Source organism: Cebidichthys violaceus, unplaced genomic scaffold, assembly GCF_023349555.1.
Source record: "Cebidichthys violaceus isolate CVI_PGR_0920_01 unplaced genomic scaffold, fCebVio1.0.p SCAF_21, whole genome shotgun sequence".
Lineage (NCBI taxonomy): Eukaryota > Metazoa > Chordata > Actinopteri > Perciformes > Stichaeidae > Cebidichthys > Cebidichthys violaceus.
This window is the reverse complement of record NW_027176384.1, coordinates 9,873,505-9,886,487: the sequence shown is the minus strand read 5'-3', so window position 1 is coordinate 9,886,487 and position 12,983 is coordinate 9,873,505. Positions and strand designations below refer to the sequence as shown.

The window sequence follows — 12,983 nt, the reverse complement described above, 5'->3', positions numbered from 1 at the left end:
TGTTGTTGGCTGAGCCGCGTCGTGATGCTCCGACTGATTATTGGCGAAGCGAGAGGAGGAGGGAGGCGATAATCCGCGCGCAGACGGACCCATCCGAGCCGCTGCCAGAGCTGCTTGCAGCGGGCGTCGGGACATCATGGAGCCGCTGTCTCTCCGCGGGTTTTACTCTCCGGCCGAATCGCTTGAAGGACACGCAGACTAGACGTCTGCACGCGAGAAGGCAGGGGGGGTGGAACGTGCAAAGAAGACCGGAGAGTTGCCTTATTGTTTTTTGTTTTTTTTCCGCGGATCTCTTTTCACCCGGAGCGTTGCTCATTTTACCGGAGCTCTCCACCGTCTGATGCCGGGAGCGCAGCATCGGGTCAGGGGCTGATCCGAGCGCTCGCCTCGGGGTCGTTTTTTTTCTTCTTTTTTTTCGCGAAGCACACTACGTTTGGCTGATATAAATAATAAGAATAATAAGAATAACGGATCAGCTGTGGATTGTTTGCCCATCAAAGGGATTATGATTTTCGCAGACATGAGTACGGGGACCAACTCCCCAAAGGTGCACCCACCGAATGGGACCAGGTTTTACACATTCCAGGCAAGTTAACTGTGTGTTTTGTTTCTGTCTGTCATCATAACTCAGCTGCTTCTTCTGTTCATGCTGGTGTTTTTGTGTTTTATTTCCCCCGGTCAGTTTTTTTGCTGTTTGCTTTTATTGTGGCACATTTAAAGGTGTGAAAGCAGAGCCAGTGAGTTTTGGGTGTTTCCTTTACCTGCACGTGCAGAATGACTCCCTCAGTCTCCCGTGTCTTGCATCGGTTTTGCAATGCAGGGCCACTGCTGTTTTCCCCTTCTTTTTTTTTTAGAAAGATCATATAGTTCTTTCACAATGTCTTGTAAGCAAAAGCAAAGTGGATGTATACTGTATGTGCACTCATTAATCAAGAACTACAGGAAGGGACTCTGCTTTTTATATATTTCTCCTCACTTTAAGATCCCAGAGGACCGAATAGAAGAAGAATTTTAATGGTTTCACACTTCAGCTCGTTAAATAAAACATGCGAGAGTAAAATCGTGCGAATTCAGAGTTCATCTTCATACTGTATAATGATGTTCAATTATTCAAGCTCAGCCCACTGAATCTCACCCCTGTGTGTATCTATATTTGAATTGTGATCTAGTTTTATTATTCCTCCTGTTTCTGAAGAGAAGTGAGGACAACATGTGCACATCGTGCCCTACATTGATCACTGTAGGCTACGCTTGCATATTTTCAGCTCTTCCCAGAGTGCCCATGCATGGCAATGAAGCGGCGTCAGTTGATATTGATCGAGTGTGTTCCACATGACTCTTGTAACCAAGCCAGCACTTTTCTCTTTGTTTTTTATTTTAAATTTTTTGCTGTGGGTGGAAGGAAGAAAAGAAGGAAATGTTTGAGCAACTGAGTGAGATTGTTCAAGAACCTGCTGGAAAGAAAGGTGATGATGGTTTCATTTTTGTTTGCATCCAGGTGCAGTCAGCGTGATTTACTGGCGAGGAGAGGAAAGGGGTTTGTGGGTCGCTTTTTCAAGTGAGCACAAGTGCTGATGGGAGCTGAGATAAGATGTTTATGCGGCGATACACCTGCCTCATCAGTCTTATCACATCATGGGCCAGCAGCAGAGCAGGGTGTCTCATCCCGTCTTATAACTTTGAGCCCCCCCCCCCCCCCCCCCCCCCCCCCCACACACACACACACACACACAAATTTGTTTTGCCATTGCGTTGATATTTTAGACGACAGGAAAGAAGGCCAGGGGCTGCAGAGCCCAATAAGGCACAATGTCATTATCTCTGCCTCTTGAATCACTTCCTCCAATATCATGTTCGTCCTCCATCCAAACTGCACAGTGACTTTCGCATTTGAAGATTGTCTCCCCCCCCCCCCCCCCCCCCCTTCGGTGTTTGTCTGGGGCGTCATAAAACCAGTCTTTGCCTTTTCATGTCAAATCATTAGTGAAGAAAGGGCTCCCCGAGGGCTCGTACCTGTTGGAAGAAGCTCCTCTGATTATATCACAGAATCAAAGGCGCCCTGGCTCACAGATTATAGTTCCAGGAAATCCCCATAAAACAGAAAAGTCGACATCGGGCTGCTTCGATACACATAAATCACAATTCATTTTCTTCCACCCTTGAGGTGACTTGAGATCTATCGCGCTCGTCGAGGTAATAAGCATGCATCACTACATTGAGTCACGCCAAATCGGCGCTTTCTCAGTTCAGCCGTTTTTTTTTTTTTAACACCCTGTCAGATTGTTTACCAACTCCTAATGATATTCATTTTTATCAGATTGCCCTTCCCAGTTTGCAATTACAAATCGGCCGGGGCAAATTGAATTAAATTGCAAAGTAGGTGAAGCCTCAGCAGCTCCATCAGGGTGATGGAGTTATTGAGTTCCTTTAGTATTCACTGCCAGGCTCTGCAAACATGCACCCAGAAGTGTCGGGGTTTGCTTAGCTGTGTCTAAAGACTGTCAGTCGATATCTCCTCAATGACAAACCTGAAGACGGCTGAACGTCTACAGCCGTGCTAGAAGCTCTCAGTGGTCCTCAACCCGGGGCTGCCTGGACCCCCAAGTGGGTCGGAAGATAATTCCACAGGGGTGTGGAGAAAAATAATAGCAGACTGAGGAGTGTTTTTTTTTTTACATTACATCATCTGTACCTTTGATATAATTTGCTCTATTTAAAAAGATAGACACCAAAAAGCATCAAACCTCTTGTTACCATATAATGCATCCATCTACCTGTATCTGGAGCTAACAATGTGTTGCTAACAGACACAGTTCACCCCTTATGAAGGCACCCTTATAGTGAACATGAACGCTAATATTGTGCGTTTGTATTTTGTGTTCATGTTCTCCAACTTATTTTAGTGCGTCAGCATGGAAACATTTGGTGATTAGCCCTAAACACAAAGTACAGCTGAGGCATATTGGCAGAAATGGAAGATAATATTAATTATGTTTGTTTTTTTAGTGTATAATCTCCTGAAAATAAGATTTGCTGTGTTTTCGATGACCTTAAGATGAGCCGTTTATATCGGTCATACGGAGCTGTTCTTCTTCACAGAACCGCTGCCGTGTTTCTACAGTAGCCCAGGACGGACAAACCAAACCAAACGCAGGCTCTAGATAGGCCTGTTTGTGTTTTCGCGGCAGCCACTGTAGTAGTTCCGCTACATGCTTGGCACACGGGAGAAGTTTTAGTTGGTTGCATTCTCACCTCTAGATGCCGCCAAATCCTACACACTGCACCTCAAAGAGACCACCAAAAGCATTACAATTTACCCCGAGGGGTGAATTCATCCACGCATGGCAATTCATCCAGTCGATTTCTTGTAATTTCACTCCTAATCCCTAACAAGTGGTGGACAGACATTGCCAAAAAAAAATAGTCTGAAACTTCTTTGAAGTGCTGTTTCTGCATTTTAAAAAGGTGACAAGGAGGCATGCGGCAAGTTGTTGTACATTATGGCATGGATGCCTCCGTCAGTGGCTTTTCTTTGTGTATCTGACGGAGCGACGTCCAGTGACATCCCTCCCATGGGAGAGGTTTGCTGGCTGCGCTCTGAGCCCACTGGACCATGTTAGTGGGTTCACAGCAGAGTCTTAACCTTGAGTCCCTTTGATGTGAACCAAGAGATGTGCTGGATGCCCCCAGAAAAAAAGCCATTCTAAAAACAAGAGAAGTCCATGTGATGTCTTTATCAAGCAACACTTCAAGAGGCAATTTGAGAAACGGTGTTTCTGCTCCCTGGGCAATTTTCCGCTGAGATGAATGCAGTTCTGGGTTTTGAACTTTAAGGAAAATCCGCTCATTGAGCGTAAAAGTTTTTGTGTAAATGTTCAAACTCTTAGAATCTGGTGTTGTGAGTCAGACTCCAGAGACCGACGGTTGCTTGTAGAAAGCGGTGATCAATGATTTATCCCTTTTATTTTTTTTAAAGTTCAGTTCAACCCACGTCACTTTGTCCACGTCCTTGCAGTTAATACCCCATCGTTCCCATCCAATAATAACCTCAAATCGTTTGTCAGGGTTGAGCTACCTGAGAAATGAGATGTAATTGTTGCCCAGTATTTGTCCTTGGTCGTCGAATTAACGCTGCATGTGATTAGCCTCTTCAGCTGCTGTGTCTTTTGCCATGAAGGCCTCTCTTTGTCTAAAATGCGTCGTTTTCCCCACACGGCACATGCGGCCTCTAGCAGAGGAAGGTGTTGTCACAGCGAAACGGCTCACACGGAACAGTTAATTGAAAGAAATTGGATAACAAGGATGAAGTAACACCGACTACCTAATCTGATCAGCGCCGGGGCAAAGTCGCGCCGAAGTTGGCAGCCAAACTTTCAGACGGATTGTCAGATCGGTTTCACTCGTCCCTCTGGCTGCTGGGCTGAGTGGAGAGGAAGGACATGAGCTGCTTCTCACAGCTCTCCTTCACAGTAATCCTCTCTGTTGCAGTTAACTGGCATTTGGGAAGTTTATTGCAGCGCTGGGGGGGGGGGGACTCTGGCTAAAGATTTGGATTTGTCCATTCTGTCCTCCGTGCTCTTGTTTGTACACAGCCGAGGCCAACCCCCACTTAATCAAACCGTTAAAGCCGCGCCTCGTCCGTCCGGCCCTCCCTCCTGACAGCCTGACTGAGAGTTTGCATTCGAGGCTCGACAGAAAAAAAGACGGATGACAAGGCTGCGCACGCTGATTAAAAAAAAAAAAAGTGCTACTTCTCATTTAGCCTAGTGCTACACGGGGACATTCGGGATGAGCTCCTGTTGAACGCCGCTCGAAGCCGAGTGCCGGGAAGGGCACAGGGCCTCTTATTCAGCGCTGCGTCTTCACATGCATAAATCACACACACTCTCGCACCTTCACGCCCACAGCTGAGCACTTTCCCCGGACCCAATCGGGCTCTTTAGAGCAAGGAAGGCCTGCCAGACAGGATAAGTCATCAGGTGACACCAGACGGCAGTTTGAATGACAAGTGAGCACCTATTTGTTCTGCACCCAGAGGTGTGTCATCATGGCGATGCCTCGGCTGTCTACAGTCTATCTTGGTGTTTATTCTCTCGTGGAATTGGAAATTAGCTTTCTAGCTTTTTGTCAGTGAGGGAGTTTATTTTTTTTTTTTGTGACCTCGGGCTGTTGTAGAAATCTGGCGTAAAAAGGTTTTTACAACAAATTGAGAATCCATTCATATTTTAGGTCATTTATCAAACAAACATGGAAGATGTTTGTTTGTTTGATCTCAAATGTGAGGATTTTATTCTTTTCTCTGTTTTCTATCATTGTAAATCCAATACATTTGGGTTTTGGTCCGAGGACCGGTAATGAGCATTTTTCACTGATTTAAAACATTTTAGAGAACAAATAGAGCTGAAACAATTGCTTGATTAACCAGTCATTTGAAAAAATTACATTTGACAATCAGTAATTTTTATTGTTAAGCAAAAATGCCAAAAAGATCACTGGTTTCTACTGGTCTTAGTCTCAATATTAAACCAGATGTGTTGAGGTTTTGGACTGACCAAACATTCGAATATGTCATCTTTGGCTTCAGGAAATTGTGATTTATGTTATGGACCACATATTTAATTAAGAAACAAATCAACATATTGATCGGTAAAAATAAACATGATAGTTAGTCGAATGATTGAATTGCAGCCATTTTAAAGCCTTTCCTGTCGTCTCTGCTCAACTTACTGTATTAGTGACCTCTCACTGCCTACTGCATGTCAACGCTTAATCTTGGAAATCCCCATTTGTGCAGCATGATGATGGGCTAAATGCAGCATCCCGCCCCCCCGTGATGATCTCTCCATCAAAGCACACACTGCGGTTACTCAACTCGTCACATGACAGCGGCTTGATCCGGACGGAAACACGTGGAAGCTTTTGTGAGAGCTTTTATTCCACCGCTGCAAGCTGCGCGTCTAACTGATCAGCGGGACTATTTCAACTCCGATTTGAATAACGAATCCACGACGACACACACACGACTGCAAAGAAACAAAGAAAACAACAAAAAGACGCCGAGGCGTGAACCGCACAGAAACGCACTCTTGTCACTCAAACGGACACATCGACATGTACGCACACACTTTGATACATCCAGCTGCAAGCTTATACCCACATCTGTCTTACCCCTGTCACACACACACACACACACACACACACACACACTCCTCCCCCCTCCTCGCGGGCCCCGCCCTCTCTGTGTCATGTGTTCAGGGACGGTTGATGGGACAACTAAAGGTGGCCGTATGCAAATGAGCGGAAAAACGGCAAATTGATACACGGCTTCCAGATTGAAGTCGAACTGCTTGACCTTTTATTTGTTACACTGGCACAGGCGGTAATTACTTACAGATGCCCCCCCCCCCCCCCCCCCCCCCCGACATCCTCGCCGACACCCAGTCCTCCCCTCGGTGTGTGTTCCTGCTGCCGGTCTCCTGAGTGCTGCGTATACGTGTGTGTTGGAGGCGTTTGCCCTATTTTCTTGGTCTTTTTTTTTTAATCAGGCCTCGTGCATTTAAAATCTGGCCGGGGCAGATGGGGAAGGGAGTTTGACCCACTTTGATGGATTCCACACCGATTAAAAGGATGAGTGAGCTTTCGAAAGCAAGAGGCCCCTGTGTGTGTGTGTGTGTGTGTGTGTGTGTATATTTGTGTGTGTGTGTCGTTGTGTGTTAGTATGTGTGAACAAGGGAGAGATGGAATAGAAGACTGTCTATTTGTGTACCGGTGATGTGTACGCGTTACTGTAAAGCCTGTGCCTCGTGGGCAGCAGCTCGGTTCAATCCCTCCAGGAATGAATACAAAATCAAACAATAAGAAATACATTTTTACAAATCATCAAGCCACAAACCTCTGAACATTTTTAAAGTCAACAAAATCGAACCTTTTTCTACTCTTAATACCTGAAACTAACCGGTTGCTTTGTAGAGCGTGCTGCCAGCAATGCTTAACAATGTAGTAAGTCATCAAATTTCATAAGCAACAGCTACCAAGCGGTAATTAGCAGAGATGTCCATGAACAGGGCATTTCTGAGATTCCCATACTAAATTTACTCTTACTGGAATTCATGATATTAATATATTATATAGAGAAAAAAAAAGTGTTTGTGAATTGTTTGGGGAAGCTGCTCCAAATTCAGTTCTATTGGTTGGTAAAAGTCACAAAAAGGATCCTGGATGGACTTAATACTCCAAGGTGCTAAATTGGAAAAACGGAGCATAAATAGAGCAGCGAGCAACTATTTGCAGTGTAAAGATATAGTGGTAAAGATACAGTTCCCCCCTCCATGTTAACACTGTTAGCTCTGTCATCACTGTCGCCATTCTTTGCGCTGTTAGCACCGTTTGTTTGCTAGCTGCCCGTTCAGCAGTCAACAAATCCCACGAAAAGACCAAAACCGACACAATAATGCTTGATCCTACGTTTACCATCCTGCTACCAGAAATACTCCTCAATAACGGCACTATTTACCAGTAACATTTGCTAAAAATCATTTTTCGTGACCCATTTTTGAGATTTGTGTCTTCAGGAGGGAACAAAAATGCTTCGGGCTAAGTGCCACAGATGGAGTAGAAAAAAAAATCAAAAAGTAATGAAGGACTCATTCTTGGTTTTTAGTTGTTTTTTTTATGGGATTTGTTGACACAAACAAAAATGTAGAATATTTCCAGCTGTATCCTTTAATGTGAGAATGCAAATGTATTATACTCTTTGTCACACATCTTAATTAATCTCCTGGTGTAGTGGCAGCCAGTGTTGGCTCATATACCGAATCATAACTAATAGGGTACAGAGCTGGTACACACACACACACACACAGCACAGATCCCACAGAGATTTTAAAGTGGAGTAGGTTGCGCACACAAGCCAAGCCACTCACTTCAATAGACTCTAGTGTGCCGACAACCTCTCTTCATTGATGCAATTATGGTGTAACCCTTTGCCTGGTTTCCTGCAGCAGTCTGATCTCATTCATCCAACAATGTGGACTTGAAAGGCTTGACAGAATACAAAAGAGGGGAATTTATCATGTTTCTCTTGCAGGGGTGAAATCAAAGCAGGATGAATCTGTATACTTCGTGTGCGTTTGGTCAAATGGCTGACTTGTTAGCCATTTATTTGACAGCGAGAGTGACATCAATCTCTGAGGTTCCCGGGGGTCTTCAAAGATGTTAAAGTGGATCAAAGAAAAAATACATTTTTATCAGAACAAATAGAGCCTCAAGAAAACTTTCTGAGTTCATATACTGGCTGGTTTGGGTTAGCGGGAAAAGATCGAGAGAGGGAGATATAGTAGAGCAATGAATCATGGCTGGTGATAAAAACCAGACCTACCTCAGTGCTGACCACCTCACTAGAGACTCATTCAGCCATTGGCATTGTGTCCCTTTCCCTGCAGATCCAATACTCTGACACCAATTGACCCGTTAACCAATCGACATTGGAAACGGTGTACAACCACACACACACTTGCACAGACGACACATACATATAGTGTTCCCATCCTCTCATTGTCCTGCAGTTGGGAGGTGGTGGTATGTTGTTTTTTCTTTCTTCGCCCTAAGACCGTTGCTTCGGTCTGTGAGTTTCATCGTGTTTTCCGTTAATGGAAGTTAATTGTAACATATTAGTGGTCTAATGCAGGATATCCACCGCTCCGATCTAGATCCAAGTGTGAGGATCTCTCTTCTATCAACATATCAATCGCCTAAAAATGTCTTATTAAGCTTTCCGTTGCACTGTGTCACTTCTATTTCCCCCCCAAAAAAAATGCAAAACTCGAGGCTTGTCAACCGTAGTCCACACACCATGAAGACGTCTTGTTTACTACGTCCACTTCTGGCACACAGTCCATGGTCCACAGTCAAGGTAGATTGTAATATGTCTTGTCTTTTTAATTCAAACAAACAGTTTGCCAATAGTTCCACTTAGGAATAAAGTAGCAGCCTTATTGTTAGTGCCCTGTTGTCTGTGGGGTCCTTTGGTATTCAGACAGTGTAGGCAGAGGGCCGGCAGCACTGTGGCTGTCAGGTTAAAGATGACTCTCAGCTTTTATCGTAATCAGAGTAAAAGTCAGTAACTGTGTCATTTTTATCCTCGCACTTACTTTGCAGCTTTTTGCTTAAGTGACTATGAAAGTGTCTTATTCCATTCATGTGTTCATCCATACGTGCTCTTTCTTAGACTTGGCTGATTTGCAGCTTTCTCTCCATCTGGCAGGATGACATTTCACTGTCCGTGGTGCTGAAACTGTAGTAGCCGTTCCATAAGGCGCTCCTTGTATATCTCGCACACATGCCGCCATTAACCCCACGTCTCTGTCTCTTTGTCTCGTGACCCCCCACTCCTTCTCTCTTGAGCATCTCCGTTTTGTTTCAGCGACCCATCACTGTGCCGGTTTGATTAAAGGCCAATAAACCGTCCATTTGGAGGCTGTGTTTTTAAACATGCTGTCAGGGTGAATTCATTCGTCCCGAGCCTCTCTGCAGCATGCTGTGTTAGACTTTAAAAACCGCCTCACCCACACTGTCTCCTTGCAACATTATGTTTCCCCCCGCAGTCAATTCACATGAGGCGATACAGTACGCAGTGGCCTTTGTGAATAATGCAGTGGCAATAAAATCTTTTGCTATGTTCAATTACACCAGCTTTGGCTGCCTCCTCTTTTACTGCGGCTCCCCTTCTGTTTGTGTGTGTGTGTGTCAGAGTTTGTCTTTATTTGTGTGTGTGTGTGTGTGTGTGTGTGTGTGTGTGCTTTTAATATGGCAAGACCAGGCTATGAAGACCTAACAGCAATCATTTGTATCCTCTTTTTTTATTTCTCTTTTAATCTGGAATGGTTTCCAAAAATGGCTTGGCTTGTTAAAAATGTAGTTCTTCTAAGTTTGTAGTTCTTCATATTTTCACAACGTTGCTACCCGAGTGGTCGTCTTCCTTGCTTATCATGTTGTAGCTCTCCATTCCCCCCTGCTGTGACCTTTAGCATAGATTTAAACCTGCTGCCTCGCAGTCAATAGACAAATGAGAGACAGTGCACTTAATTAGCAAGACATGCCCCAGAAAGTGAAACCCCTCTCAAAGAAAGGAAGTCAATGCATGGCCGTTACACTTTGCCTGGCCTCTGACCCCCCAGCATCCATAACCAAGTCAACACAAGATAACGGTTTTCCTTTTCGCGGCATACATTCCTACTTAATAGCCTCAGGCTGGTGATATTGTGAACTGAGTGATGACCATTGATTTGTGTGTATGTCACACAAAGGAGAAAGCAGAGTGTAAAGGCAACTCCGTTGGGTCTATAAAACAACCGGGTTGTAAAGCTACCAGGGCCGCGGAGGGACTGTGGTCACGGTTTACGTACGTCTGCATTTTTATATCCGAGTCCTCATCGCGTGTGTGTGTGTGTGTGTGTGTTTGTGTGTGTGTGTGTGTGTGTGTGTGTGTGTGTGTGTGTGTGTTCTGTTCACACAAACCGCCTGTTAGTTAGACTAGCAGCTGCTGTGGCCCACAGGTCTGTGTTCCCGCTGTTGCTACCGCCGTCCTCCCATCATGCGCTGTAGTAATGAAACCCCCAAAAATCAATACATCCGCTCGCAGGTTCGCATGGGATGAACTGCATGGTTTCATCCGGCAGCGACACAGACCCCCCCCCCCCCCCCCCCCCGCTGAGACGACACCACCTCAGCACCTAATGTTTTCCCATAAAAGCCTTGTTCACAGAGGACTACCGGGGAGCATCTGTGTGTAGGAAGCCAGCAGAGAACTTAATTATCTGAGATCTCCACAGCTGTCCTCTCCGCTGGCTTGCTGTAGGAACACTCACCCGCTGTGCTTTCACTCTCTCCGGCATTGAGCTCCAGCCCAAACTTTTGGAGCCGAGAACTTCTTTTTTTCTTCTTTCCTTCCCCCCCCCCCCCCCAAGAAGATAATTTGCACCTGAAGCCCTGCAGGTGAGCTGGGAGGCTCTCGTCATTCAGGATTTTTTTAATGAAAGTGTATAATATCTCAGCTGGTAATAAGATAGAAGAGGACTGGCAGACACTAGGGAGGTGCTGAGATAGTTTACCAGGGGCACAGCAATTATCATGGAGAGGTATTGAGAGACAGATTGGATCGGCTACCGTCTCTTTTTTTTTTGTAGCGAGGACAAGCGATCATCTCTTTTACCATTTTGATGTTTGCTCCTGCTTTCTTTTAATCTAATTGCATTGACGGCTATGAAAGCACGCTGCTGGTTCTGCCATTGTGATCCCTGATTTTCACCCGAGCTTCCATAACATGCTAATAACAACATGTTTCGTTCAGTTGCTCGGTCATTATAGCATGCCTCGCAGGGCCGAGTCTGTAACAGAGGCAGAAACCCACATGTAGTTTCCCAGATGCTGCTAACAACTCCTGCTCCCTGCTGTAAATAATAGGCTAATGTTGGCATATCAGTCTATGTTTATCAAGATGGCTTTAGTGGATATGTCCCTTAAATGTGTTTGCTATATTTTTGAGTTGGGTCATAAATGACAGTGCCTCTCCTTAAACAGTCCAGGCACCACCACACACACACACACACACACACACACTCACATACTGTACAGACAGTCAGCTCTATCAGTTATTTCTATAATGAACTGAAAAGCGTCTGACCCTCGTCGTTGTGAAGTGCCTCTCTCTGCCTCCATTAAAGAGCCTCTTTGTATTCAGAAGGTTGATCACACGCTGCAGGCTGCAGCCATTGAGCTCCTCTATCGGTAGTTTTGGCAGTTTAGCCCGAGAGTCGCTTTTTAAATGTCTTGACGGCGGCGAGCACAACGTTGGCAGACTTCTGGGTTGGTCGAAACGCTCGCCGCCGCGCTGAAGGTGAAGTGTGCGGTCAAGCGCTAGACTTTCTGTTGAACGCATGCAGGTGTTCAGGATAAAAAAAAAAAAAGAGCCCGATAGTGAAGAAAATCTGCTCGGAAACGCTGAGAGATTATTAAACCGTGAGCTATGAATTAACAATATGCATTCAGATAAATTCTAACGCAGCAATCGATCCAATGCATTCTTTTTGGGACATAAATTACAGTGAAATTTATAGAATGTCATTTTTCTGGAGGGTTCTTTTAAATAAACGCTGGGAATCTCAGGACCCCAGACTTCCAGAAGCGGTCATGCCTGCTGTCTCTGCCTCCGTAATACGCCTGATGCCGACACAAAGCAGGCCACCGACTGGCGTTAGCCCTGTGATCTGTGCTAATGTGAGCTGACAGCTAGCCCGGCATGGCATGGCTCTGACCAGGCCCCCGTGGCCCCTGCAGGCCTTTCCAGTCCACCTGCTACACGGCTATCACTTTAACACGCGGCAGAGGCAGTGTGCGCGCCCCACAAAGACCTCAGCATCCCCCCCCCCCCCCCCCCACCCCCCGGTTGCCGAGGAGACGGTGACTGTGGCTCGTCTCGACTCTGTGCTGGTGGAAGCGGTTTTTGCCACACCCATGGGTGTCTGGAATGAAAGACGGGGGAGGTTTAGAGGGAAAGTCGGAGATTAGTGTGAGAGAAGAGCAGCTCTCCACACAACCGTTTATCACGGACAGGAACAAAATGCTTTAACAAGGAAAAAAACTATATTTTCTATTACTGTAATAATCACCTCGAACCATGATTCAACACAGTGTCTCATTATCCTCTATTGGACAAAGATATGATCAGGGAGCTGTACATACTAGGGATATTGATTACACAGATTTGACACTGTTTTGGCTTAAATGAATCCATCTGACACTGATTACAGATGGTGAAATTAGCATATTATTGACAGATGAAGCCGGGCTAAGCAGTTTCCTTCCAGAGTTGTTTTTGTTAAAAGTTTTAAAGCCATGATCTGCTGAAGTTTTTCACTGAGGGGAAAATCCAAAACATTTTTAGTCTTGCTTGGAGGAGTAGAAGGTTCAGGATGTTCCTCAACATG

At 45.3% G+C, this 12,983-nt stretch overlaps 1 protein-coding gene across 11 annotated transcripts in view; it reads left to right on the top strand.

The window, feature by feature from the left end:
* ppfia2 (PTPRF interacting protein alpha 2) overlaps positions 1–12,983 on the top strand; it is a 153,424-nt gene that overhangs the window by 61,386 nt on the left and 79,055 nt on the right. Inside the window, exon 1 of one of the 11 annotated variants that reach the window (XM_068717264.1) lies at positions 73–586. The exons of 8 other annotated variants lie outside the window; for them this stretch is intronic. In XM_068717264.1, the coding sequence (XP_068573365.1) occupies positions 506–586 (81 nt within the window). In that variant the 5' untranslated portion in view covers positions 73–505. Of the gene's footprint in view, positions 1–72; positions 587–1,524; positions 1,538–12,983 lie in introns of those variants that run through there. 2 more of the 11 variants (XM_068717269.1, XM_068717267.1) reach the window with 2 other exon arrangements.